This window comes from Pongo pygmaeus, chromosome 9 (assembly GCF_028885625.2).
Source record: "Pongo pygmaeus isolate AG05252 chromosome 9, NHGRI_mPonPyg2-v2.0_pri, whole genome shotgun sequence".
In the NCBI taxonomy this organism is placed as follows: Eukaryota; Metazoa; Chordata; class Mammalia; order Primates; family Hominidae; genus Pongo; species Pongo pygmaeus.
Window position 1 is genome coordinate 8,433,094 of NC_072382.2, and position 26,141 is coordinate 8,459,234.

Genomic DNA, 26,141 nt, shown 5'->3' on the forward strand with positions numbered 1-26,141 from the left:
GGGGAGTGCTCCCTGTTCCACTCTCACTCCAGAAAGGAAGCAAGGACAGGGAGGGCACTGCTGAGCAGGCAGCTGCCCCTTGCAAGTTTCTGTGCTGCAGGCCGTGGGTTTTGGCTGTGGGCCTGGCACAGCCCCATGCCTGACCCCCAAGGGGAACTCTGCAGAGGGGAGTCACACACAGAAATAGGCACAGCTGCTTTGCAGCACCCAAAGGAGGCAGGGTCGGGGTCATGCCAGTGCTGCAGGTGCACTACCAGTTGCGGGTCCCCAGCTGGCACCAATGGTGGCAGGCGCTGCCGCAGCACTGGCCCAGCCATGGGGGTTCCTGCCTCACTCCCACGCACAGGAGCTGGGCCAGCTCCAACTCCCCTCCAGCTCCTTAAGCTACCCCTTCTATCCAGAATGGACTGTATGCCCCTTAATCCTGAAAACACAACCACGTCCTTTCGCTCATGAGGCCTCTTTGGAGCGGCCTCCAGGGCTGGGTGCAAGTGCTCTACTCCTGCATCACAGGGACCTGGAGCTGTGGTATGGAGAGGCCTCTCCCTGTCTGCAGTCCACCCCGGACAGCAGTGGCCAGAAAGGCCCCCTTCATTACACAGTGGGAGCTGCCTCAGCCCCTAAAGTACTGGAGCTCAGCAGAGAGTGACGAAGCAACTCTCCGCAGCCTCGGTTTCCTGCATGACAGAAGGAATGGCCGTGTCCCTCGAGGGGAGGTGGGACTGCCCCCTCTGCACCCCATGCCAGACCATGGGATGCTTCTTCATCCCAAATATCCCAAAAGCAGATTTATTCCCAGGCCCTGAGAGAGGAGATGGGAGGCCTGGTGGCCCCTGGTCTTCCCGGCCTTGGGGGTACTTACCTTTCTTGTTCTTTTCTTTGGTGACCACAGTCATGGCCATGGTGCCAGAAAGCTGGGCCTCCCCACTATGGGGCAGGCGGGACACCTGCACCGAGCGGAAGACACTCTTGAGGGTGTTCTTTGAGCTGGCGTCCCTCTTGTCGCCTTCCCTCCTCCGCTCTCCGGGGTGGCCCAGCCAGTAGTCCACCTGGAGGCCAATCACGTCCCCATATGGGCTATTAGGGCTCCTGAGGAAAGGGAACAAAGAGGAGAGGTCAGCTCTGCCTTCAGCTCCCAACTACACAGGCCTGATGGGGTAGGGGCCACGCCAGCCCCCGGGGAGGGCAGGCTGAGGAAGGCTGCGGCTGTGTTCCCTCCAGCCACACAGAGCAGCTCATGTAGGAGAGGAGAATCAGGCTGATGTGAGAACAAAGCCAGGGAGAATAAAGGCCCAAGTCACGAAAAGGAAACCAAATAAAAGCTTCACAGGATGACAAGGGCAGCAGAGAAGGAAGCTTTATGAAGGAAGAAAGTGTGTGTGTACAGAAGTGCATGCGTGCACACGCACACACACACACACACGCACACACACACATGCCCAGCAGGCAAAGCCTGGGCTAAACTGAGTCTCGAGCTGGAGAGAAGGCCTGAGCCCAGGAGAAGCCCCTGCGGGCGGCTCTAGTGCAGCCTCAGGACAGCGGCTGGTGCCGCCCGACCTGCAGCTTTCTCCTTTTCATGGCACTCTTAGCTCAGCGATAATTTTAGCTCCCGGGAAAAGGGCTGATGTGTCTTGAAAGGAGGTGTCAGACACAATAGGTACACAGGCTAGGAAAGTCATCTGATTTTTCTCTTTCTGCCTCATTTCGGAGGTTCCATTAAAAAACAAGATTAACTTGGAAGGGAAAGGAGGTGGAGGGAAGGGTTGGTGCCAAGGCTCCCCAAATCCATGCTGGACAGAAACCCTTGCGCTGTGGGGTGAGATGAGAGAAAACGCCTCCAGGAGGCCAGGAACCTGAGGTCCCCAGGGCAGAACTTGGCCGCGTGGGTACTTCCTCCTTTCCTCTACTGTTCCCTCCAGAAGACCCTGGAGAGAAGTGCCCCGAGGAGCAGAGGGTGAAGGAGACCAGGGACTGGGATTCTAGCTCCGGGGCAGGCCTTGTGCCACCCAACACATTACTGGCACTTTGGGGGAAGCCGCCGGCCAATGCCACCCTCGCTGTTGCTACAAGGAAAGGGAAGAGGTGAAGGCAGAAGGCAGCGAAATGGGGGAAGGGAAGGCAGGCTGCTCCTTCCCAGCGCCGACCACGCCTGCTCTCCTCACCTCAGCCTTCTTGTCAGGAGCCCACCCCTCCACCCTCTCTCTGCCCCCTGCTGCTGGACCCTTGATCTAAACTGTAGATACTTGAGATCCTAAAGACACGGCCTCCTGCTATATCACCGCTTCCAGTGTCTCAGAGATTCAGCCTGAACCTGAGCTCCGCTGCTTGCTCCCGCTCCGGCTCCAGCTCTAGCGCCTCAGCAGGGCCGCCTCACTGTGCCAGGCGCTGACACGCATGTTCTTTTTCTCTTCTTTTTTAGAGACGTGGATTGTTTCCTTTAGAGAGGCCCTCTGACTGTCACCAAAGGAGACAATCCACGTCCCTAAAAAAGAAGAAAAAAGGAGGACACTAGAAAGGACAGCCCAATCCACGTCACTACGTGGCCCAGGCCTAGCTTTGAACTCCTGGGCTCAAGCGATCCTCCGGCCTTGGCCTCCGGAGTGGCTGGAACTACAGGATGAGGCCCAGTTTCCAAGTTCTTATGTAACCTGCTCCACAGTCCTGCGAGGTGGCCCCTTCACCTCTCTTCATTAGATGAAATTGAAGTTCAGTAACTTGTCTAAGCTAAGGCAGTGGAGAGACAAGACAGAACCACTCAAACCCACGTGTGTTTTATTTCCCAAGTGCCATGCTCTTTCTACCACCTGGGAGGTCCCATAACAACACCTGGGAGGTCCCATAACAACACCTGGGAGGTCCCATAACAACACCTGGGAGGTCCATAACAACACCTGGGAGGTCCCATAACAAGACACTTGCACAGCACTTCACAGGCCTCTCTGCCAACATTGTCTCATTCAACCCAATACTGTGAAACAGGGCAGAAAGTGTCCTCTCATGACCAGGCCGGCTAGTGATATGTCTCTGAATTCTAACTTTAGTGTTTTGGGTTTTTTTTTGAGAGACAGGGTCTTGCTGTCCCACAGGCTACAGTGCGGTGGCGCAGTCATGGCTCACTGCAGCCTCAAATTCCTGGGCTCAAGCAATCCTCCTGCCTCAGCCTGAGTAGCTAGGACCACAGGTGTGCACTACCGTGCCCGGCTTCCTGTGGCTACCTTCTGAGCCCATGTGCCTGTCACTGGAATCAGGTGGGTGGGCCTGATGGAGGGCATGGCAGGACAGGTACGGGCAGGAGCCTTACCCCACGATGGCCAGGGCACTGCTCATGGATGGGGAGGAGGGAGGGGTGGCCGTGGCATCTCGGCTCAGGCCCGAGCTGGAGGGTGGTGACGTGGAGGGCACAGTAAGGCTGACCACAGGAGAATCGTCCCCATCGCCTGTCAGGGGACAAACGACAAACACAGTTGGCCAGAGGAAGCTATCCCTGACTCGGTGGTGGCGAGGAGCCGGGGTTCCTGCCATCCCGCGGCCTGCTTTCCTCCTTTGGCCCCAGGCTCCTCCCACCTCCCCCAGCCACCACCGCAGCAGGGGAGTGAGGGCGCCCACAGGCTTCCTGCTCAAGCTCCGACTTCCCTCAGGGCATCCAGAGCTTAACTTCTGGCCTGCTGGACTAGAGGGAAGACAGGGAGGGCACTAGCCTCACTCCACAGAACAAGGGAGCCCCAGGCTCACCTGCTGTGGAGGGAGAGTCTTCAACCAGACCCACCTTCACCACCTGCAAGGAGAGAAGAGGCACTCATTAGATCCTCCTGTTAAAGCAGGCATGTTCTGATCCAACCAGAAACAGATGGGTGGCACAAGAGCCATCACTACACATTATTTTATTGTCGGCTTTAAAATCTTTGCACATCTGGGCCGGGCGTGGTGGCTCACGCTTGTAATCCCAGCACTTTGGGAGGCTGAGATAGGAGAATCGCTTGAACCCGGGAGGTGGAGGTTGCAGTGAGCTGAGATGGCGCCACTGCACTCCAGCCTAGGTAACAGAGCGAGACTCCATCTCAAAATAAATAAATACATCAAATAAATAAATAAGTAAATAAAAAAAATCTTGGCAAATCTGGAGCAGCCCAGCTGTAGAAACAAACAAAACAAAACAAAACAAAACTCAGTTGCAACAATGAGGTGGGGCATGCGAGACTTTGCAGCTCTTCTCTGGGGATAAAGCGCTGAAGGCAGGAACCACTGTGATGTCCTGATGTCGTTTCTCTAAGGTCCTATGGGCAGAGGGCCTAGGAAGATGGCTCTGTCTCTGCCAGGTGGGAGAGGCTAAAGGCCAAGTGGACGTGCTAAGGTGTGGACACCAGCCCTCTCCTCTCTGGTCTTCCTGGAATCTGGAGGTGTACTGAATGGGGGTGGGGGGATTCCTTAGGAATTTTCAATTCTCCATAGAGAATTCTGGAAAGGACAGCCTGGGCCCTCCAGTGGCTAGAAAAGAACACAGCCACAGACTAGGTGAGCATCCAGGCTGTGGTCTGAAGTGACAGGTAAAGTCCTGGGCCCTATCACCTGGGCCCAGTCCCAGGCAAAGAGGCAGCTGGGCTGGGAGTCCAGAGGGCTGGACCCTGGTGGGGCAAAATCTACCGCACAGGCCTGCAGGTGGTTGCCTGGAGGCTGCCGCGACAGCAAGGCTGTGTTTGCTGAAGTCTGTTCCGATTCTCTATGCGCCCTTCTTTTGATTCCCAGAGAGGAACAAATTGCCACTCTGGGGCTTCCTGGATACAACTCCCCTTCTCTCCTTGTTCGCCTGGCATTTGGTGAGGTTGCTAGCTCTTTTGGTTTTTAATTTGTTTTCAGTTTGTTATCTCTCTCTCTCTCTCGGTTGCGAGGCCTGAGTGAGCAGCAACTCACAGCTCCACGAAGATGTGTCAAACCACCAGCCACGGCTATGGGCCATGGTCTTGGGGCCTGTAATGTGGCTATGGGAGCAGCCCAGGGGCTAACTGGGGACTGGCTAGACTGCAGGACAGCAGGCTCTGCAAGGCACGAGAAGGGGCTGCTGGATTTCCCCAGCTCAGGTATCTCCTGAGATCACTCAAGACATCCACATCTTGGATGCGCAGAGATCAGGGAGAGCAGGGAGCTAGGCCCCCTCATCCACATGACCTCTCCCTGTCTAGAAGCTATGAGGGAGCCTCAAGGAAATTACAAAAAAAGATACAAGCTGGCAGGGCACGGTGGCTCACGCCTGTAATCCCAGCACTTTGGGAGGCTGAGGCAGGTGGATCTCTTGAGTCCAAGAGTTTGAGACCAGCCTGGGCACCATGGCGAAATGCCATCTCAGCAGAAAAATACAAAAATTAGCCGGGCTTGCCGTGCACGGTGGCTCAAGCCTGTAATCCCAGCACTTTGGGAGGCCAAGGCAGCTGGATCACAAGGTCAAGAGATCGAGACCAGCCTGGCCAACATGGTGAAACCCCGTCTCTACTAAAAATACAAAAATTAGCTGGGTGTGGTGGCACGCGCCTGTAATCCCAGCTACTCGGGAGGCTGAGGCAGGAGAATCACTTGAACCTGGGAGGCGGAGGTTGCAGTGAGTCGAGATCGTGCCACTGCACTCCCGCCTGGCAACAGAGTGAGACTCTGTCTCAAAAAAAAAAAAAAAAAAAATTAGCCAGGCATGGTGGCATGTACCTATGGTTCCAGCTACTCAGGAGGCTGAGGCAGGAGGATCACTTGAACCCAGGAGGCAGAGGTTGCAGTGAGCTGAGATTGTGCCATTGCACTCCAGTATGGGCAACAGAGTTAGACTCCATCTCATAAAAAAAAAAAAAAAAGTAAAAAAAGATAGAAGCTAGTTTGGAAGGGAAATGCAAAGCTCTTCTAAGTGGAAATCGGAGTTTTCAGTCCTGCTCCGGTGCCATGCTCCGGCCTCTGGCAGGACTGCACAGCTCCCCCGGACCCCTCCCTAGGTCAGGCTGAGCCTGTGGCCCAGCTGCTGATGAACAGACAGCCGGCAGTGCACCTGCCATGAGACATCCACGGGGTTCTTCCTTGACTTTCAAAGTTTACTAGTCTAGAGATTTCTCCTTGGCTAAATAGAAAAGGAAAGAAGAAAGCCTTCCTCTCAGTGGCCTATCCAACCATGAACACAGAAGTATCTGTTTTCAGACTTTTCTGAATGCTGCCTTCCACTACTACCAAAGCAGCTCCCTTTCCCGTGAGCCACATCTGGACATCACTCCCTGGGCGAAGGCAGCGAGGTCAGGGCCTGGTGTAATAAACAGGAGACACCAGTGATGGACCCAGGAACAGTTCGTGATTTGGAAAAGGTGGACACTAAAAGGGACAGCCCAATCCACGTCCCGGCCCAGGGTTTCTCCACCTCTGCACTACTGACACTTGGGGCCAAGCCATTCTCTGCTGCAGGACCTCCTGTGCACTGGAGGATGACCAGCGGCATCCCTGGCCTCCACCCACTGGGTATCCCCAGTATAACAACCAAACACGTCTCCAGACACTGCCAGGTAGTCCCTGGAGGCAAAATCTCCAGTGTCTGGAGAACCACTGTTCTAGATGAATCTTTTGTTTTCCTGTGTAAGGGGGAACAGGAAGACCAGGAGAACGGGTGGGGTGCCAAGCAGAGGGAGTCAGTACTCACGCCAATGAAGGGAATAAACTTCTGATAGGAGTCTTCATCAGGGCTGTTGGGAGACACAGGAGAGCTTCATAGTTAGTAGGAGAGACAGGGAGGAGTGCTGGGGACTTGGCCTTTCCTATCTCACTGTGGCTGTAGCAGAGTCCAGGATGCTGAGCTGCTTCTGCCCATCACATCCTGGGGCGGCATGGGGAAGGTCTGGGGCTTGCTGTGCATGTGGAGCTCACAAAATGAGGGCAAATGAACTGATCATGCAAACTACGCTCCCTGCTTCCCACGTCTGAGTTCCAGCTACGAGGATGGGCTGCTTTATACTGAAGGGCAGGAAAGGAAACTGATGAACTCAGGCTCCTATGGGTGGGAGGCCCTGGGCAAGGAAGGAGTGCTGGGGAGGTGGCGGTAAAAACCACTCATATCCTTTTGGGTTCCTATGAAGGAATATAGCATGTGGAGAAGGAAAATGTGAAACAGCAAGGAAGATTCAAGATTCCTCTAACCCACCCAACCTATTTTTAAGAAACCCCTCAAGGTCAAACTTACAACTTATGCCGGCAAGTCAGCATGGCTTCGGCCACGGGAAGCTGGTGTGTCGTGGCCGCCCCGTTGACGTACTGCATCACCCGCCCTGCCACGTCCAGTTGCTCTGCAGAAAAGCCAAGAGATCACTAACTGCCTACTGACTTCAGCTGGCAAACCTGCAGACCCTCTCGGAGAGGGCTCCCTTCCTGAGACCCGTCAGACTCTAGGAGTTGAGTGAAGGATGGGGCTCCACGGTCCTTCTGGTTTGAAGGAATCATGAGCCCAAGGATGGTCCTCTCCCTTCCAATCTTTGCAGTTCCTCAAAGCCCTGCTCTTTCTTGGGCCACGCACACCCTTCTTCTCATGTCCACTTGCTCCTGCCTGTCCTTGCACATACCCATCTGGTGGCCTGGAGGAGCCTCACCCCACAGACTTTTGACATCACCTCCTTCTCAGCTGCGCCAGGCCCTCACTACCTCGCAGCCTGGAAGAGCTCAACCTCATTCTGATCCCTGCCACCTTTATTTTTTTATCATTTTATTTTATTTTATTTTTGAGACAGAGTTTCACTCTGCTGCCCCAGCTGGAGTGCAGTGGCGTGATCACACTGCAGCCTCAACCTTCCGGTCTCAAGCAATTCTCCCACCTCAGCCTCCTGAGTAGCTGGGACTACAGGCGCACACCACCATACGCAGATAATTTTTGTATTTTTGTAGAGACAGGGTCTTGCTATGTTGCCCAGGCTGGTCTTGAACTCCTGGGTTCAAGTGATCCACCCACCTTGGCCTCCTAAAGTGCTGGGATTACAGGTGTGAGCCACCGTGCCCTTGATCCCTGCCACCTTTATTTGATATTCAAGAAAGCACCTGGTTGGTGTGGTGTTATTGATTTATCAAGTGACTGCTTTGTCACTTGACTGCTATTCTCTGCTCCTTGTATTTCATCTCTACAACTAGAGATGCCCTGGCCACTATGCCAGCATGGCCCTCGTTCCTTCCAGATGAACAGGAGCAGAGCAAATAGCAGAGGATGAAAACTGGCAGAGTGGAGGGGCTGTGTACAGTGAGCCTCCGCTTAATAAACACTTCTGGAAAAATGAATGGACAGAGTGACCGGGAAGGTGAGAGCTGCAGGGAGGAAAGCAGCATGACCTCAGCCTCCTTCTGCAGCCAGGCTGGCACCTGTGGACCCCGGGGGTGGGAGTAAGCTCCTTACACGGGGCCATTACCTGACACTGGTGGCTCTGAGCGACTGAACAGATCTCTCCAACCAGAATCCAGGAAGGAACTACTGTATTTACTGTCGACTGACCCCAAGTATTTGGCCACAGGGTGAGAACCTGGTAGATGGAAAACCAGAGGTGGTGAATTCGTCAGGAGATGAGACAGTGTGGGAGCAGCTGTCCCTGGCCACGGCCTTGGTCTCCTTGACTGTCCCTTCCTAGGCCCCAACCCCACCGTCCTGTTCCAGATGAGGCATCTGTCTACGGAACCCTCATGCCCGACGCCCTCCTGGTGCCTCCCGTCTTTACCGAGGGGGATGATGAGGAAGCGCATGTAGCCAAGCCAGTCGGAGGTCTTGTTGGCCAGGGACTTGACAAAGAACCTGAGGATGGAACTCAGGTAGCTCTGGCCTCCCACAGCAGCCACCTTCACTGGCCTCGGCATGGAAGAGTTGCAGTTGCAGCTGGGGAGGAAGGGGAGCGTCATAGCAGTGCTCAGGGGGTGCCAGGATCCTGCCCGGGGGAGGCCCAGAGCTGACTTTCTGTGATCTGAACAACTCACAGGGGAAAAGCAAACCAATCCACAAAATAAAACAGAGAGGATCATACAGGGAATAAGCCACAGTGCTTTCACAACCAAGAGAAAAATCCAGGGTCAGAGGGCATTGCCCATGAAGCAGACAGAACCGCTGAGGCTAACGTAGGACTTGGCAGTGTGCCTGGGATGCCCGCAGGGTGCGTGCCCCCAGGCCTGGAATCCATAGTTCTCTTTCACAAGGGCAAGGAACTTGGGCCTTTTAAGAAGGCCCTGAGGGTGGGGGAAGCACTGACTCTTGAGTGTCTAGCAGCATGTTGCAGATGGAAGGAATAAAAGATCTTTTTAAAACCTGTGTGTCCTCTCCTTCATCATGGGTTTAAGAGGATAAAGAAAGTCAAGGCATGGCAGGAGTCCAGGCAGGGAGGCAGGGAGTACAGGAATTGATATTTCCACCCCCGATCCTCTGGGGTCTGCAGGGGCCTCGAGCCCTACAGCCTGCTGCCGCCACCCCCCTAAACATACGCCGCTCTGCAGATTCTTGGTCTGATGAGGCCAGGAGGGTCTGTCATTGCTTAGAAGTCAGGGTGGGAAGATGAGGTCAGAGGGAATCTCTAAGGGCAAGAGAAGGGAGGCCAGAGCCCTTACTAGCGCTGGATCCGGGTGAGCAGGGCAGACAGCACGGCCTGGACCTCCACGGTGGAGCAGGTGCACACCACAGGCTTCCGCTGGTCCTGGAGCAGCTCAGCCACATACTGGGATGCGGAGGGAGGAAAGCAGGGACACAGGTGAGAACACATCACTCCTTCACAAAGGCCAAGAGGCAAGCGAGACCCAGACCAAGCTGCAGGGCTCCTGTCCTCTGCAGTTCAGACCGAAGCTGGGCAAAGGCAGCCAGGTCTCCAGACTGCCAGTAAGGAGAGGGTGGGGCCGACCCACAAGACACGCAGAGTGTGAGAGATGGGAAGCCTTAGGGGGTTTCACATGCTAGGACACTCCAGGTGTCCCCGGCACCAGTGTCTAAGCCAGGTGGACAGCGGTGAGGGAGCAGGCAGGGATACTCTGCCCTGCTGACCTGCCTTCATGGGGCAGCCCTGGAGGTTACAGCACGGTGCTTCTCGAGGGGCCTCCGTTCCGCTATGCTGCCTGACGCATGTGGCGCCCTGGAGGAATTACTGTTGCTTTTTGTTTGTTTGTATTTTAACATATGAGGAAGCTGAGGTACAGCAAACTTAGTGATTTAAGATCCCGCAAGTTGGACAATGACAGAAGTTGGACTAGAACTCAGAGTTCTAGGCTCAGTTCAGAGCAGGCGAGGGCTGATGGAGCGGTGAGTTTCCCACCTCCCCATGCAATAGCATGGAGGCCACACTGACAATGCAACCGGGCATTGCCTGCCCTCCAGGACCCCACATGGCCTCGCAGTTTCAGCACTTACCTGGCCCTGCCAGTCAGTGGTGTTCACCAGGATGACATTTTCTGGGAGGGCTGCATCTGACACCAGGATCTGATTGAGCTGGTCATACACCACCTTTCTTGGAATCTGCAGGAACAAAAGAAAGTGTCTCTTGTTAGGGAGGCCCCGGGGAGCCTGAGGACGGCGCTGCTGGACTGATGCATGAGGAGCCTCTGGAGCAGGGGTGTTAGAGAGAACAGATATGAGGGCTTTGGGAGGGAGACTCAGTCTCCCACTGGCCAGACCACGATGGAAAGGAGGAGAAAGAAGGAGCAAAGCGAGTCCTTAGAGGACACATGGAGCTGAGGAACAAAGCCACAGCGGTTGTCCTGCCAGGGCAGGTGGAGAGGATGGAGGTGCAGCAAGCCTCGCGGACGGGAAACGGTGTGGGTGGCAGGAGGGGCAGCAGCGTAAGAACCAGGAAGGGAGAGGCAGAGGGCGGCCAGCAGGTGCTCAGAGAAACAGAAACGAGGGCAGTGGGGAGAGAAATAATGAGAGTGGCAGCGAGTGCTGTGTGGGTACCTGCTGTCTGAGGGAACAAAAGGTATTTCAGGCACAGTGATTAACAAGAAGGACAATACCTCACCCCAGGCACTGGGCTATTCTAGTCTCAAGTTCATTTTCAGCCATGTAATAGCATGGAGCTCAGGAGGCCACACTGACAATGCACTTGATAAGTTATCAGGGGAATGAACAGGCTGGCTGTTTAACCCTAGCAGAACTGGAACTGTGTAAGGTGTGCCGGGAAAATCCCTGTCCCAGATCTCTGACACCACAGGCCTTCAAAAGGAGAACACAATTCCCGAGGCCCAGTTCTTCTGACTTCTTCTCCAGCCCACTCTCAGGTCCTTCCATTGAAACAGTTTAATATTGTTGGCTTCCCGGCTTGAAAGCACGATGACTGACCACAGCAATACTCAGGTCGGGAGCTCGGGTCACGGTGTCCCATGAGATCCAGAGGCTGCTGTCCTCTGCAACAGCGGATTCACGGCACAATCTCCAGACTGACGTCTGATGGAGGCAGAGACACCGGTGGTGTGGAATCGACACTCACAGCCGTGGCAGGCCAGGACCACACAGCGTTTTTGGCTCCCCTGCCTGCACCCTAGAGGTCAGCGTGGAAGCCAGTTCCACACTGGCAGTAAGCAAGGAATATAGGAGACCTCTCTAATTTAGTCCTTCTTCAAGAGTTTTTGTTCAGAGCATTTCCAAGTATTCCTCTTCTCTCCAACTAACTGTCCAAGGAAGCCAACAAAACAGAGCCTGAAGTTCAGGGAATCTCAGAGGGTCCTGGTGTTTTGGGGGCACCCAGAAGTACCTGTGTGCTGTGGCCCAGATCTGGGGAGCGCTCGCTGTCAGAACTGTTGGTCCTCTCACTCAGGGGCTTGGAGAGCTGCCGCTCCTTCAGGGGCGTGCTCCTCTTCTGCCGGGGTGTGTGCACCCCCTCCACTTTGCTGCCAGGGAGGTGGAGAAAGGGTGGTGAAATAGCCCCTCCAGCCCCAAACCTGCTGCCAGCCCCGCTTTTCCTCAGCCCTGAAGCCTACGCTAAGCACAGCTGCAGGCTGTATACTCTGCTTCCTTTCCATCTGCAGTACCTGGGGGAGGCAGAGCCCTGGAGATCTGTTTTGCTGGACTTCATGGGAGTTTTGACTTTCTCTGGCACAACCAGACTCGTGCTGGCATCTCCAAACATGTCCTGGTCAGTGATTTCCTACCATAGAGGAGAGGAAACAGTGAAGATGACCTCCCACTCAGTGACCACCCAGGAGCCTCCTTAGACTGGCCAGGCCCCACCACCATCCTGAGGAGAGAGTTACTCATTCTCTTTTCCCGAAAGCAAGTGGTCCTAAAGCTCCTGCCTCAGCTGAAGGAAAATCGCCACTGTTCACGGGTGACTGAGTACACCCCATGTGGGCACCATATGCTGCAATCCAGTAAATATCCAGTTAGAAACAACCTCCTGGCACACGATGAGTGGACTGATGACCTGCTGTCTCCAGGAGTGAAGAGGGGACCCCTAGATGCATCTCCCTGGTGCCCTGACCGGACCTTATCCGGTCTAGAAGACCAGGGAGGGCCATAGCCCCATTCCTTACCTTGGCCAAAGTCACCTGCATCTCCGTTGATTCTCCCTTCCTTCCTCATCCCCACGCCACTGCTGTCTGTCCCCGCTCTGGCCACACTCTCACATCCACCCTCTCTATCCCACCTTCTGAGCCCAGGACTTTGCCTTTCCTCAGATCACTTTTTTTTTTTTTGAGATGGACTTTCGCACTTATTGCCTAGGTTGGAGCGCAGTGGCGCAATCTTGGCGCAACCTTGGCTCACCGCAACCTCCGCCTCCCAAGTTCAAGCAATTCTCCTGCTTTAGCCTCTCGACTAGCTGGGATTACAAGCATGTGCCACCATGCCTGGCTAATTCTGTATTTCTTTTTTAGTAGAGATGGGGTTTCTCCATGTTGGTCAGGCTGGTCTCGAATTCCCGACATCCTTTTTTATTTATTTTATTGACTTATTTTATTTATTTATTTATTTTTGAGATGGAGTCTTGCTCTGTCGCCCAGGCTGGAGTGCAGTGGCGCGATCTCGGCTCACTGCAAGCTCCACCTCCTGGGTTCACGCCATTCTCCTGCCTGAGCTTCCCGAGTAGCTGGGACTACAGGCGCCCACCACCACGCCCGGCTAATTTTTTGTATTTTTAGTAGAGATGTGTTAGCCAGGATGGTCTCGATCTCCTGACCTCGTGATCTGCCCGCCTCGGCCTCCCAAAGTGCTGGGATTACAGGCGTGAGCCACCGCCCCCAGCCTAATTCCTGACATCCTTTTAAATTTTTTTAGACAGGGTCTTGCTCTCTTGCACAGCCTGGAGTGCAGTGGCATGGTCTCAGCTCACTGCAGCCTTGAACTCCTGGGCTCAAGTGGTTATCTTACCTCAGCCTTCCAAGTACAGGTGCATGCCAGCATGCCTGGCTAATTTTTTTGTATTACTATTTTTTTTTTTTTTTTGTAGAGACGGGTTTTTCCATGTTGCCCGGGCTGGTCTTGAATCCCCAGGCTCAAACAATATGCCTGCCTCAGCCTCCCAAAAGTACTGGGATTACAGGTGTGAGCCACCACACCTGGCCAAGTCTGATTCTTTAGTGGGGCCTCTGAGGCCCACCATGACCCAGCCTGGGCCACCTTTCTAAATTAATCTCCCATGCCTCCTCCCTGGGCCCACTACCTCCCTAACGGATCCAGCCCTCAGGGAGGACTCTGCTACCGATACAGGCCGCACACATGCCTACTTCCCTGCCTCTGCCTGGTCTTTATGTTTTCAAAATGTTTACTGAGGGCATAACTTCTATAAAGTAAGAAGCACAAATCTAGAATAGTCAACTTGAATTTTTATGCAAATATGCCCCCAGGTGACCATTAACCAGATCAAGACAGAACGTTCCAGCACTCCTGAGGGCTCCCTATGGCCCTCCCTCTCCCCGGGTAACAAGTATGCTGACGTCACCCTCATGGATTAGTTTTGCCTGTTTGTGAGTTTCACAGAACTGGAATCCTATGGTGTGCATTTTTTGGCATTCGGCTTCTTTTACTTACTCAACATTAAATTGCTGAGATTTGGCCAATCACTGAAGAGTTTTAATCAGGAAGTGACACAATTGGAATTTAATTTTGAAAAGGCCACACTGTACTTGCCACGTGCAGTACGGACTACGGTGGGGCCACAGTGGAAGCTGGTTTATTCAGATTACTGGTGAACTAGAAAATGTAAGTTAGGGTAGTGAGTTTTAAATCAATCTTGAATCAAGCCTAAATATATAAGATTTTTAATGTAGTCTTATTTACTACAGAAAACAATAAGGCTAAAATAATTCTTTCACAGATTCTAGTCAACTCCCAGCAGGTCCCACTGTAAGGCTCATCCCTAGATGGCATTCCGTAAAGTTCTCTGCTCCTTCCCCATAAGGGTCCTGCCTCTGGTCCCACGGGATGAACTTTGATGTAACCTGCAAAGCCCAGCTCAGATGTCGCTTCCCCAGTTTGCATCCCCTGTACCTCCCTGGGCCAGAGTCTCAGGGAGGTACAGGGGATGCAAACTGTGGCTCGCTCATGTTTGCATCTTCAGTGCCCAGCACAAGCAGGTGCACAGTAAATGCTTGTGCAATTCGACCTGTAAAAAAACTGGGCATCCCAACCAACTCAATTCCACTTCACCGGGGCTTAGGCCTGCACTCCTGGGCAGCTCCAGCACCTCTTAGAACACAGACCAGTACCAGTCAGAGACTAAATGTTGTGGGTTGCCTGGCCACGGAAAGAGCAACATCCAATGAGGAAGGGATGATTTTTCCAGGGAGAACGCTGGTGACAGATGGTGAGAAGTTTCCCCAACTAGCATTTGGTCAGCTCTTATTAAAGGGCAGAATGAGGACATTTCTGGTATACTAAGTTTGAGAGCAACCTGGTGTCTACACCAGGCAGTAGGTTGCATTCCACAGGTAACGATTTCAGGAGAAAGAGAGTGCAGGACATTCATAAGCCTGCAGATTTAGGTGAAATTTCTACGGTGGTCCTGAGGGTCCTTCTGCCTTTATTTCTAAAGGGACAAACACTATTTGAAACAGCTGAAACAGGAAACTGACCCATACATACCAGAGTGTCTGTTTCAGTCAAGCTGTCATCTTGGTTTTTAATCCAAGTAGATTTAAATTTTTCTAGAGCAGCCAATTCCATCTGCAAAAATTATAAGAATTAGTTATCGCTGATCCAAATAACTACCACTTTAATTTGGTTTACTAGGTCCCTATGAAGCTTAAAATACTTTCATTTAATCTCAAACCTCATAAAATCTTCAGGGCTTTTTTCTTATGTGGGCCGGGGGTGGGGTACATTTCTGTGAAAACCAGGTTTTGGAGGGATCAGTTATCTTTGTCATCAAGTCAATAACACGGAGATTCAGAACCCAGAAATTCTGACTCCACGAGATGTCACTAGGCAAGAGAAGCTCAAAATTTAGATGGCTTTGCTATTGCATCCATGAAGTCTTTGACCCTGGATCCAGTGAATACCCTTGCCCAGGAAGGACATAGAGGGGAGGCCTCCTTTGCTTGCCAGAGAAAGGAGTACGCTAGGTTCAGGTCTTTGATTTTGAGACTAAAGACATCTATGGTAGCCAAATGCTTTTTGCCTGCTGGGAACATCCAGGAAACCCTCTAACAGGATATACTAAGCAGAAAGACACCCAATGTTAAGCCATTTAGGTGTAAATTAATTCTCATTTGTCCCCAACTCTTATTAGCATTTCTCATAAATATTAAAAATTTCCTTTGCAAATATAGACACATAACCAGATTTTCCTGTTTGTTAATATTGCTTCTTGCTGTGCAGACAGCAACTCAAAGTCACCAGCAGTGACTTGTGGGTTGTACGTCTTAGATGCAGGGAAGGTACTAGTAGGCTTTAGTGAATCTTTTTGTTTCTTGTAGGGAACCATAGGAGGCAGAAAATATAAATGATATCCCACTTCCTCACAATGACTCAAAGTCCTTTCTCCAAGTCAATCATATAATACTGAGAGGCATCAGGTAGTAAGTTCAGGGTCACCTGGTAAACTATGGAACAAGGATCACCACAGCAGGCTCCCTATGTCACACTCTAAACCAGGGTTCCTCCACCTTGGCACGATTGACTTTTGGGGCTGGGTCATTCTTTATTGTGGGGGCCTATCTCGTGTGCTGTGGGATGTCTGGCAGCATCCCTGGCCTCTACTCACTAGGTGCTGGTAGTGACAACTCTCCACTCCCTACTTTGTGACAAACAAAAATGTCTCCAATCATTGCCATATGTCTGGGAGGCAAAATCATCCCCAGTTGAGAACCCCTCCTCCAGGCCATTTGCAGGACTAACTCAGCATGCCTGAGCCAGACCCTGGGACCCCAGATCTTCAGACGGTTTGGCTTGTGTAATGGCTCACAGCCACAGAACAGGTTGCTTCCAGATTGCAGAGCTAGCTCATTTACACCTTGTCTATATGATCAGCCAATGTTGTTGTTGCTGTTGTTTTTTTGAGACTGAATCTCACTCTATCGCCCAGGCTGGGGTGTAGTGGTGCGATCTTGGCTCACTGCAACCTCTGCCTCCCGGGTTCAAGTGATTTTCCTGCCTCAGCTTCCTGATTAGCTGGGATTACAAGTGTCTGCCACCATGCCTGCCTAATTTTTGTATTTTTAGTAGAGACAGGTTTTACCATGTTGATTGACCAGGCTGGTCTTGAACTCCTGACCTCAAGTGATCCACCTGCCTCAGCCTCCCATAGTGCTGGGATTACAGGTGTGAGCCACCACACCCAGCCTTGGCCAACGTTAATAGAATCTAGAATCATGGAAAAGCTCTGGTTACACCTGAGACTAAAGATAATTTCACTCCATTTTCGATCTCAATATGACAAATTAATTAAACGTGTTTTAAAGAGAATGAACTGGGTGATAACACAGGTCTGCTGGGAGGTTTTGAAGTAGCACGCCTTGTTGTTAAGCCCTATGACAGCTACAGCATTGCTTCCATGACAAAGCTGCAACATTTAGTAAGATCTTTATTCCCCCCAGCTTTATTAAGCTATAATTGACAAATAAAAATTGTATATATTTACAGTATACAACACGTTTTGATGTATGGATACACTGTGAGATGATTAAATCAAGGTAATTAGCATATCCATCTCCTGATCATATCTTTAACTTGGATTGGGCTTAGAGGACACCTGCTGGCTATTTACTGGCTCTTCCAGATGTCCCAGACAATCCTCCTGGGGACAAATTCCCAATTTCACCACATTTCTGTTCCTGCTTCTATAAACACTAAAGGGCTTTTCCCCCCAAAAGATGTGGGAACACCAGCAGGACTCCGGCTGTGTCTGACCAAGTGTTTGGCATGGGATGTGGATGAGGCATCACTAGAGGTCCCGGAAGTCTGCAGCACTATGCTCATGGACAATGTCAGCTGCTGCAGGGTGAGAGTGTAGGCCCGTGTCAGAGAGAAGGCGACAAGAGCGGGGAATGTGTAGGCTATCATTTCATGAAGAACTAGGCTCTAATGCCATTATTTATAGTGCTGTGGAAATCGCGACTTAGCAGCAGGCAGTCCTGGCTGGAAGTCTGCATCTGTGGCTGCCCTAACTGAAGCACTGTCAGGGCTCATTGTTATCAGCTTGGAGAACCAAATTATGTTGCCATTGTGTGCTCAAGCCTTGGGAAAATTCAACAACTGGAATAATCTGTATCAGCAGAAATTCTTTCTGGTTCTAGTGATAAACTGAATCCTCTAAAATGTGGGGAACAAAAAGCAAGATTAAGAAAAATAAATAAATAACAGTGCTAGGAAACCAGGGAAGAGAGGACACAAGTTGAGGTGGTGTGTGCACGCCTGCCTACATGTGCACAATCTCGTGGTTTTTCCTAATCCATTCAGAAGTTCTCCATTTAAGAGCACAGCCTTGTTCTGCTGTTCCCAAAGCGCCTTTCATAGCAAACGATTCCAAAGTTTCACACCCACATCCAGACATATGGGGCTCTTCAAAATAGAAATATCAGCACAGAACCAGCAAAGTGAGTCTGAAACGTGGCCAAGGGAACCGGAATTTGAAGGACTCACTAAAAAGACATCTAGATTCTATCAATTTTAGGAGTCCACAACTGAAATGGCACTAAGGAATTATAATAATAAAAGCAATAGTAGTCGGTGAGCAATGAGCAGTGCTCCGTGTGCAGTAAGTCAGTCGGGCACACCCCACGCGGCAGTCTGATGTGCATGATCCTGTTCCATCTCCTCACTACCTTGGGAGGCACGAGCTTTAACATGTACCTCGTAGATGAGGAAGCAAAGGCGTGGTAACACACCCAAGATCACACAGTCAGTGGAGTGGTGGAGTCAAGACTCAAACTCAGAAGCTCTACCCTGTCCCAAATGTGTTTTTGCCCTGACAGGGGCCCTTAGGCCATCATATTATAAAGGCTGACACTCAACTGGCTTTTTTTTTTTTTTTGAGATGGAGTCTTGCTCTGTTACCCAGGCTGGAGTGCAGTGGCGGGATCTTGGCTCAATGCAACCTCTGCTTCCCAGATTCAAGCAATTCTCTGCCTCAGCCTCGCGAGTAGCTGGGATTACAGGTGTGCACCACCATGCCTGGCTAATTTTGTATTTTTAGTAGAAACAGGGTTTTGCCATGTTGGCCAGGCTGGTCTCAAACTCCTGACCTCAAGTGATCCACCCACCTCAGCCTCCCAAAGTGCTGGGATTACAGGTGTGAGCCACCGTATCCGCCCTCAACTGGCTTTTGAGCCAAATGGGCTCCTATACCAACACCACAACCCTACAGATGAGGCACCGAGGCTCAGAGTGTCTAGGTAATTTTTTCTGTAAGTTTTATAGGTCAGGTAACTAACATTTATTGAACATCCACAGTGTTAGGTGTTCTGCTTACTGCTTTTAGGGCACTGTCTCAGTTAGTAATTTAGTTACATTTTGTTACATTAGGGCACTTGCTCTACATTCCTGGAACACTGAGAAAGAGTCCTCCCTCAGCCAGCTCCCAGGTATCTTCCTAGAGTCATCCCACATAGTTAAGAGGGAATTTGGCTCTCATGGCCAGGGGTCGGGTTTGCCCATGTGGATGGTGTCAATTCAGCAGGGCCATTCAGCAGTTCCATGTGAGGAAAAGCATCTCCAAGCCACATCCTAAACACTAATACTAAAGAAAGTGAGGTGGCTGGGTACACACTGCACTCCAGCCTGGGGAGTACAGCGAGACCCTATCTCAAAAAAAAAAAGGCCGGGCCCAGTGGCTCAAGCGTCTAATCCCAGCACTTTGGGAAGCTGAGGTGGATGGATCACCTGAGGTCAGAAGTTTGAGACCAGCCTGGCCAACATGGTGAAACCCCATCTCTACTAAAAATACAAAAATTAGCAGGGTGTGGGTGGCACGTGCCTGCAGTCCCAGCTACTCAGGAGGCTGCGGCAGGAGAACCGCTGGCACCCGGGAGGTGGAGGTTACATGAGCTGAGATTGCTCCATTGCACTCCTGCCTGGGCGATAAGAGCGAAACTCCGACTCAAATAAAATAAAATAAAAAATAAATTTAGAAAGTTTTTTTTTGTTTTTTTTTTTAAAGCGAGGTCTCCTCAGTTCTTGGATCCCCATGAACCCGGCCTGGAACAGCATCTAGGGTGCAGGGTCTGCAGGGGCAGGCCTTGGGTTTCTCACAGGGAGGAGTCTGTTTGGGCTGCAGTTTCCCACGCATTGCCTCACTAACGTCACGTGGGGCGCTGTCCTAAGCGGGAACAACGGTGAGCTGGGAGAGAGCCCCACCTGGTGGCAGCAGGCAGAAGGGCAGTCAGGGGATGCCCCAAGAGAAGGTGGTTTCCAGGACAGGCACCTGCCCTTTCAGACCCGTGCTTTTCAGCGGTAGAGGCCTCTCCTGTTTCCTATCATCTCCGCACAATTACTACGGATCTGCAGGGCGAGTTTGGTATTCCCCTTGGTGAACCATGACTAGGCTTCATCTGCCAGTAAAGCAGGTGAACAGGAGGACTTAAAGGATTTGTTTCTTTGATCCACAGAAAAGACACTGGGCTTTGGAGGGCAAATCCTAAGCTGGGCACTCACATCGCGACAACGCTCACTTGCCTTCCATTGTAAACGAAGGAAGAGCAGCTTCCTAGGGCCTGAGGTCACTTCAGGCTCACACCCACCCCTGCCTGTGATCTGCTGAGGGAGCAGGGCGTTTCTAGGAGGGGTGGAGCAAGGCCCAGGTCATGACTCCGGCTGCTACAGTACATGCCCCCTTTTCCCCTTGGTCACCAGGAAAAATGGAAACCTCTTGACTAAATTATAAATTTTCTCGGGGCACTGCTCCCCTGTATGGATTCTTGGCCCAATAAAGCCTACTAGGGCCTCCTGAGCACATCTCAGTGGCTCCCCTCCTCTCCACACCTGCTCCTTCCCCAGCCTGGTGCAGGGCCACTCACCACTGGCCAAACGCCCACTCCGTGCTACACTCTCAGCTACCACAGAACAGACACGAAGGGAGAGGTTTTTGTTTGTTGAGATAAGGTCTTTTTCTGTCACCTAGGCTGGAGAGCAGTGGTGCGATCACAGCTCACTGCAGCCTCTGCTTCCTGGGCTCAAGGGATCCTCCTGCCTCAGCCTCCCGAGTAGCTGGGTCTACAGACGTGCACCATCATGCCTGGCTAACTTCTGCATTTTTCGTAGAGACAGGCTTTCGCCATGTTGCTCAGGCTGGTTTCGAACTCCTGGGCTCAAATGATCCACCCGCCTTGGCCTCCCAAAGAGCTGGGATTATAGACATGAGTCACCATGCCCAGCAGAGGGGGAGATTGTATGTGTTCTGAGAGGGAAGGCTCTGGGCCATGGCAGAAACAGACCAAAAGGAACAACCCGGCCTGAGACAGCAATGACCCCAAAAAGCTAAGCTCCCAGCCAGACTGAGGGGAGGAAAACTGAGGCTGAAACAAGATGAGGCCATTTTCTTTTTTTTTTTTTGAGGGAGTCTTGCTCTGTCGCCAGGCTGGAGTGCAGTGGCTCAATCTTGGCTCACTGCAACCTCTGCCTTCCGGCTTCAAGTGATTCTCCTGCCTCAGCCTCCTGAGTAGCTGGGACTACAGGTGCACACCACCATGCCCGGGTGATTTTTGTATTTTTGTAGAGATGGGGTGTCACCATGTTGGCCAGGATGCTCTCGATCTCTTGACCTCATGATCTGCCCGACTCCACCTCCCAAAGTGCTAGGATTAGTCATGATCCACCGTGCCCAGCCAATGGGGCCACTTTTCTAAGGTCACAACATGAGCCCTGATCAGAGATGCAGAGGGCTGGAGCGCCAAGCCCTGACATGCCACGGTCCCGCCCCGCCCCATAGTCGCGGTCGTGCTCACAGGGCTGGTGGTGTCTTTTCCGAGGCTGCCCTTGCTGTTGAGGCTGCCAATCTCCGTCTGGGAGCTGGACTGCGACATCCCCTCAAAGAAAGGCCTGCAGTGAAGAGCACAGCCAGGGTCAGTGCTGCTAGGGCTCAGAACAGCACGCTGGGAGAGCTGAGTGGAGCTGGCATTCAGGGCGGGTCAACAAGCTACGGGTGTCCAGAACGCCCGGTGAGCAGGGAAGTGCGGGGTGAAGAGGAGGGGCGGGGCGGGAGAGGGGGTACTTCCTGAGAGTCCTATAGGACTTCTGTCAGTGAGAGGCAAAACAGTGACCTTCTCCAAGAGAGCCAGAGGTTCAGAAAGGATGAAGGACCAAGATTCCCTGGTAATAGAGGGGACAGCGAGGGAGGGGTCAGGAGACTGCTATGGCCAGGAAGGAGAGTCCGGAGGCCAGCTACAGAGATGGGGGCTCACTTGAGCTTGGGCTTTGGAGTGCTGAGGATGCTTTCTGTCTCCTCCATCTCAGGGCCACTGTCGCTGGGGTTGTACATCTCCAGACTGTCATACAATTCATCCAAGTCCTCTTCCACCTCCCGGATCTGCTCGCGGGACACATGCTCCAGCCCAAAGCCCACCTGCAGGGAAAAAAGAGTCTCTGAATTTAGGATCATCCCTATTAACAATTTTGGTCGACGAGCAGCTCCTTTCTCCTGGGCCACCCTTATGGTCCTGCTTAAGGGACACGCCAGAGCTTCACACTGGCTGGAGTAACCTTCATGTCATTTCCATGATCCAGCCTGAGGGCGGGGACATGGTGAGGCCACCTTCCCCCCAGTTCCTGCCACAGCTCCACACTGTGAAGCTGTGCCAGGAGGGACAGCTGAGGAATCCCGAGGCCCATCGCCCATGTGGGCTCTTCCTACCCTCCTTACAGCCCACAGGAAGGCGAAGCAATCGCTCTCAACAATTTTCATCTTTATCCCTCTGTTAGCCCACTGAGAGGCCTGTTTTAACAGGCCCCTCCCAGAGCCCAGGGAAAAGACTGCTTCTCTCTCAGCGGCCCATTCCTGTTATTCCAGGGCTGACTGCCAAGGACATTTCCACCTCACAAGCTGCTGCTCACTGATGTTCCCGTGGGATAAGAGGGAAAATTAAGTGACAACCGCAGCAGCATCCACCGGGTCTGTCCCTGTATCGCACGCCAGAGGCTTGGGCATCACCAAGGGTCAGGCGTAGCTGTGCTGCCCTGCATTGTGTGCATAGCCTCTTTCTCTTCTCCGCTCGCTTAAGTCCTTCTTAGCCACCCTCTCCCTTAGGGCTCTAGCAGGTATGCCACGGGGAGCAGGAATATTAATCCCGGAATCCTGACTCTCAGTGGTAATACAGAGTGTACTCCAGGGATGCTGGGTGAAAACCGGGGAATTCTACTCACCATTAACCTTGGGAGTAAGAGGCCATACCTCATCTGAAACTTTAAACCGCTTCAGGAGGGCCACAAACTTCTGTTTGATGTTAGGTTGCTGTAGGGACAAATTGCACGATAGTTCTCAGCTACGTCCACTTGGGGTCAATTCAAGTCAATAAACACCCACCAGAGCCCACTTTCATGACGAGCTATGGAAGGACACGAAGACTGGAGGACTTGGTCTCTGCCCTTGGCACTCAAAGCCTGTCAGGAAGACAGGCCAAATTCCAGTGTAGCTCCTGGGTCTTGGGTGCAGCTGTGGGGAGAAGGAATGTCTATCCCCAGGTCCTCTGCCCCCCTGTGCCCCAACACCTCCCAAATGTGGGTCTCCAGCTCATCTCTTTCTCTTGCCCTTTGGATTCACAGTGCCCACTGCTGACTCCTACCTGTGCATGCACAGTGCGGGCACCTCAGCCTTACCACCTCCACGGTGGAACGCAGCGCCGTGTCTTCTCCTTGCACTCCGATCCTCTTACTGATGTCACCAACACACCTGAACCCACATCTATGCCCGGAGTCTCTCCTTCTCGTTCTCCCCGCAGGCCCATTCTAGCTACCCCAGATCCTCCCTTTTCCATCTGTGACACCACCATTTCCAGTCAGGCCTTTCTCCTCGCCTCTCTGGGATCATAGCAACAACCTTCAGGAGACATCTCATAACCTGCCTGCCTATTTCTGGTCTTGTTCCCTCTACAGCCCACAGTGGTCCTTCCGAGTGCAAACCTGCTCATGCTACCCTCTGAAGAAGTCTTCATTGGCCTCCACTACTTGAACAGAGCTCAGCGGTCAGGCCTCTCCATGTCCGAAGCCTGGGTCTGCCTGTTTCTAGCCTTCTCTCTCTATTTGACCCTTCACACCCCATAGTCAAGTGGAAACTCACTGCTTTGAGTTCCTGGGAAAAACTGCATGCTGTTGTACTGGGCCTTTTCTTTTCTTTTTTTTTTTTTTTGAGATGGAGTCTTGCTCTGTCGCCAGGCTGGAGTGCAGTGGGGCGATCTCAGATCACTGCAACCTCTGCCTCCCTGGTTCAAGTGACTCTCCTGCCTCAGCCTCCTGAGTAGCTAGGATTACAGGCACGTGCCATCACACCAAGCTAATTTTTGTATTTTTAGTAGAGACGGGGTTTCACCATGTTGGCCAGGATGGTGTCAATCTCCTGACCTCATGATGCACCTGCCTCGGCTTCCCAAAGTGCTGGGATTATAGGCATAAGCCACAGCACTGTACTGGGCCTTTATATAGGGTATCTTCTGCCTTGAATAAAAATTTTCCCCAAATCCACTTGGTGAAGTTTTATTTTAAAAAACCCATCTCTCAGCATATCATCTGGGAAGCTGTCCTGGCACTCCTGGGACAGGTGGCCACAGTCCCCTGGTGTCATTGCAAAGCTCTGTCTTATGGCACCTGTCCTACTAGGCTACAATTATTTGTTGAAATCTGTGGTGTCACTAGACGCTGTGCGCTCGATGGCATGGACTAGGCCTTATCTCTCTGTCTCTGGGCATGATGCTTAGCTTGTGTTTATATGTACTTCCTGCCTGAATGACAGACTCGCCATCTGGGGATGAAAACAATGAACTCGCGAGGCTGATAGGTCTTCAAAGAAAGGGCAGAAAGGGCATTCACAGCAGAGAAAAAAAGTCAAGCTCCCAGTGACAGAGCAGCATGAGACATGTTCAGAGAAGGTCAAGTACATCTGTGTTCTTGGTGGGAGAGAAGAATGCGCATGCACAGAGGAGACAGGCACTAAGGGAGGTCACTAAGTCTCTGGGATAGAACTGGAAAGTGCCTGCAGCTTAAAAAAAAACATCTCGGAGGGAGTGAACATTATTAGCAGGAGCACTGAACTCCGGTCGTGTGCCATGGTCATGACAAGGAGGAGACCCCACGTAGGAAGAGGTGACTTATGAAGCTCTGGGGGCACCCGCTGGGAAGAAAATAGGGCCGCTTTCTGGTTACAGAGCAGGAAAAAGAAAGACTCAGCAGTAGGGGCTGACTAGAGAGAGATCCTACAGCTACTCCCTATTTCCAGAGTGCAATGGAGGTCAAGCATTTGGGGCACTGGTGACACACCTCATGGGGACCATTTGGAGCACCAATCAAGAGGTGGATACCTGAGGACAAGGAAACAGTCCTCCCACTCCCTAGTTGCTGACTGGATGGGAAATCCAGGTCACAGTCTCACGGATTTACCTGTAAGTCCAGTGACACCTCGGTGTGATGGGAGAGGTGACAGCATCTGGCCTCCGTCTCACCCCTGAAGGGGTGGGCATCTCGGCTCTCAGGGGGTTGGTCCCTAGGCTAGCTCTGCACTGGGGAGAATCAGGATGCCTCTGGGGAAATGGAGCTGTGAATTCCCCTTCGGAAATGCTCCCAGCACTTCTGGCCCTCCCACACTTCATGCAGGCACTCCAGAATCTGTCAAAGACCACCTAGAAATTCAGGTTTTTAGCTTCTCAGTTCAGGACTCAAATGTCATCAAAACAGTGACTCTTGAGGAAGTCTTATGGAGGAAAAGTATCAAAAGGCACCTGGTCTCCAAGGTTATGGATCCATTAAGGCAGGAATGATATCTGATGTAATTAAAGCTTAGCAAGCCCAGGGTCACAGGAGCACCCCACGACTAGCCTATTATCTCTGCCTAAGTTCAGCACATGATTAAAACTAGTGCTACTCCTAGAGGGAGCTGGCTTTCTCCCTGCAGAGGACAGCATGTGACATGAAGCAGCCACTGGAGTGGGTGGGAGGCGGTCTGTTCCCTGATGGACTACTATCTGTTCTGAATTCTACAAGAAGGGTTCTCCTCCTTTTTTCTATCTGACGATAACCTGAAGGATATAACACTCTTATCAGTAATTGTGGTTCCCAACAACAGTGAGTCTAATTGGGCGGTAGTGAGGATATAGAGCATGCATCGGAATCGTTGAAGGGATGACCCTGTGTTGATTTTAAGAAGCCTCCACTAGGCCTGAATATGCTGCTGCCAACCTACCCCCAGACTGAAAATCTTAGCCAACCACTCCCCAGACCTTTGAGGCTCACCCTTGTGATGGCAGACGTTGAGGTTAGTTTCCTCCGGGTCTTCTTCACTTTCCGGAGATCTTCGTCTTCGTAGAACAAGTCCTAAGTGGGTACAGGGACAGAATGAGGGTGGGAAACCCCAGGAGCTTCTTGGACATGCCATGTGAGGGACCACAGAAAGTTACCTGCCCATGCAATGGATCATCGCTGCCTTCCTGTTCTGATGAGAAACTCTCTTCCTCTTCCTCAGAATAATTGTCAATATCAGGAGAACGATCTGCAACAGACACCTGAGTAAGATAACCTTACAATGGGAAGATCTGGCCTAAGAGACTTCGATGGGCTG

General features: G+C 52.0%; 1 protein-coding gene across 1 annotated transcript in view; it reads right to left on the reverse strand.

The window, feature by feature from the left end:
• The window catches only part of PACS1 (phosphofurin acidic cluster sorting protein 1), a 171,620-nt gene that overhangs the window by 2,235 nt on the left and 143,244 nt on the right, over nt 1-26,141 (reverse strand). The window contains exons 6-22 of the mRNA XM_054440604.2: nt 25,981-26,072; nt 25,817-25,897; nt 22,770-22,829; nt 21,784-21,944; nt 21,328-21,421; nt 15,032-15,112; nt 11,983-12,098; nt 11,706-11,841; nt 10,370-10,474; nt 9,580-9,686; nt 8,706-8,860; nt 8,403-8,513; nt 7,196-7,298; nt 6,659-6,701; nt 3,733-3,775; nt 3,302-3,437; nt 863-1,089 (exon numbers count right to left, since the gene is read on the reverse strand). Of these exons, the coding sequence (XP_054296579.1) occupies nt 863-1,089; nt 3,302-3,437; nt 3,733-3,775; nt 6,659-6,701; nt 7,196-7,298; nt 8,403-8,513; nt 8,706-8,860; nt 9,580-9,686; nt 10,370-10,474; nt 11,706-11,841; nt 11,983-12,098; nt 15,032-15,112; nt 21,328-21,421; nt 21,784-21,944; nt 22,770-22,829; nt 25,817-25,897; nt 25,981-26,072 (1,851 nt within the window). The remainder of the gene's footprint in view (nt 1-862; nt 1,090-3,301; nt 3,438-3,732; nt 3,776-6,658; nt 6,702-7,195; nt 7,299-8,402; nt 8,514-8,705; nt 8,861-9,579; nt 9,687-10,369; nt 10,475-11,705; nt 11,842-11,982; nt 12,099-15,031; nt 15,113-21,327; nt 21,422-21,783; nt 21,945-22,769; nt 22,830-25,816; nt 25,898-25,980; nt 26,073-26,141) is intronic.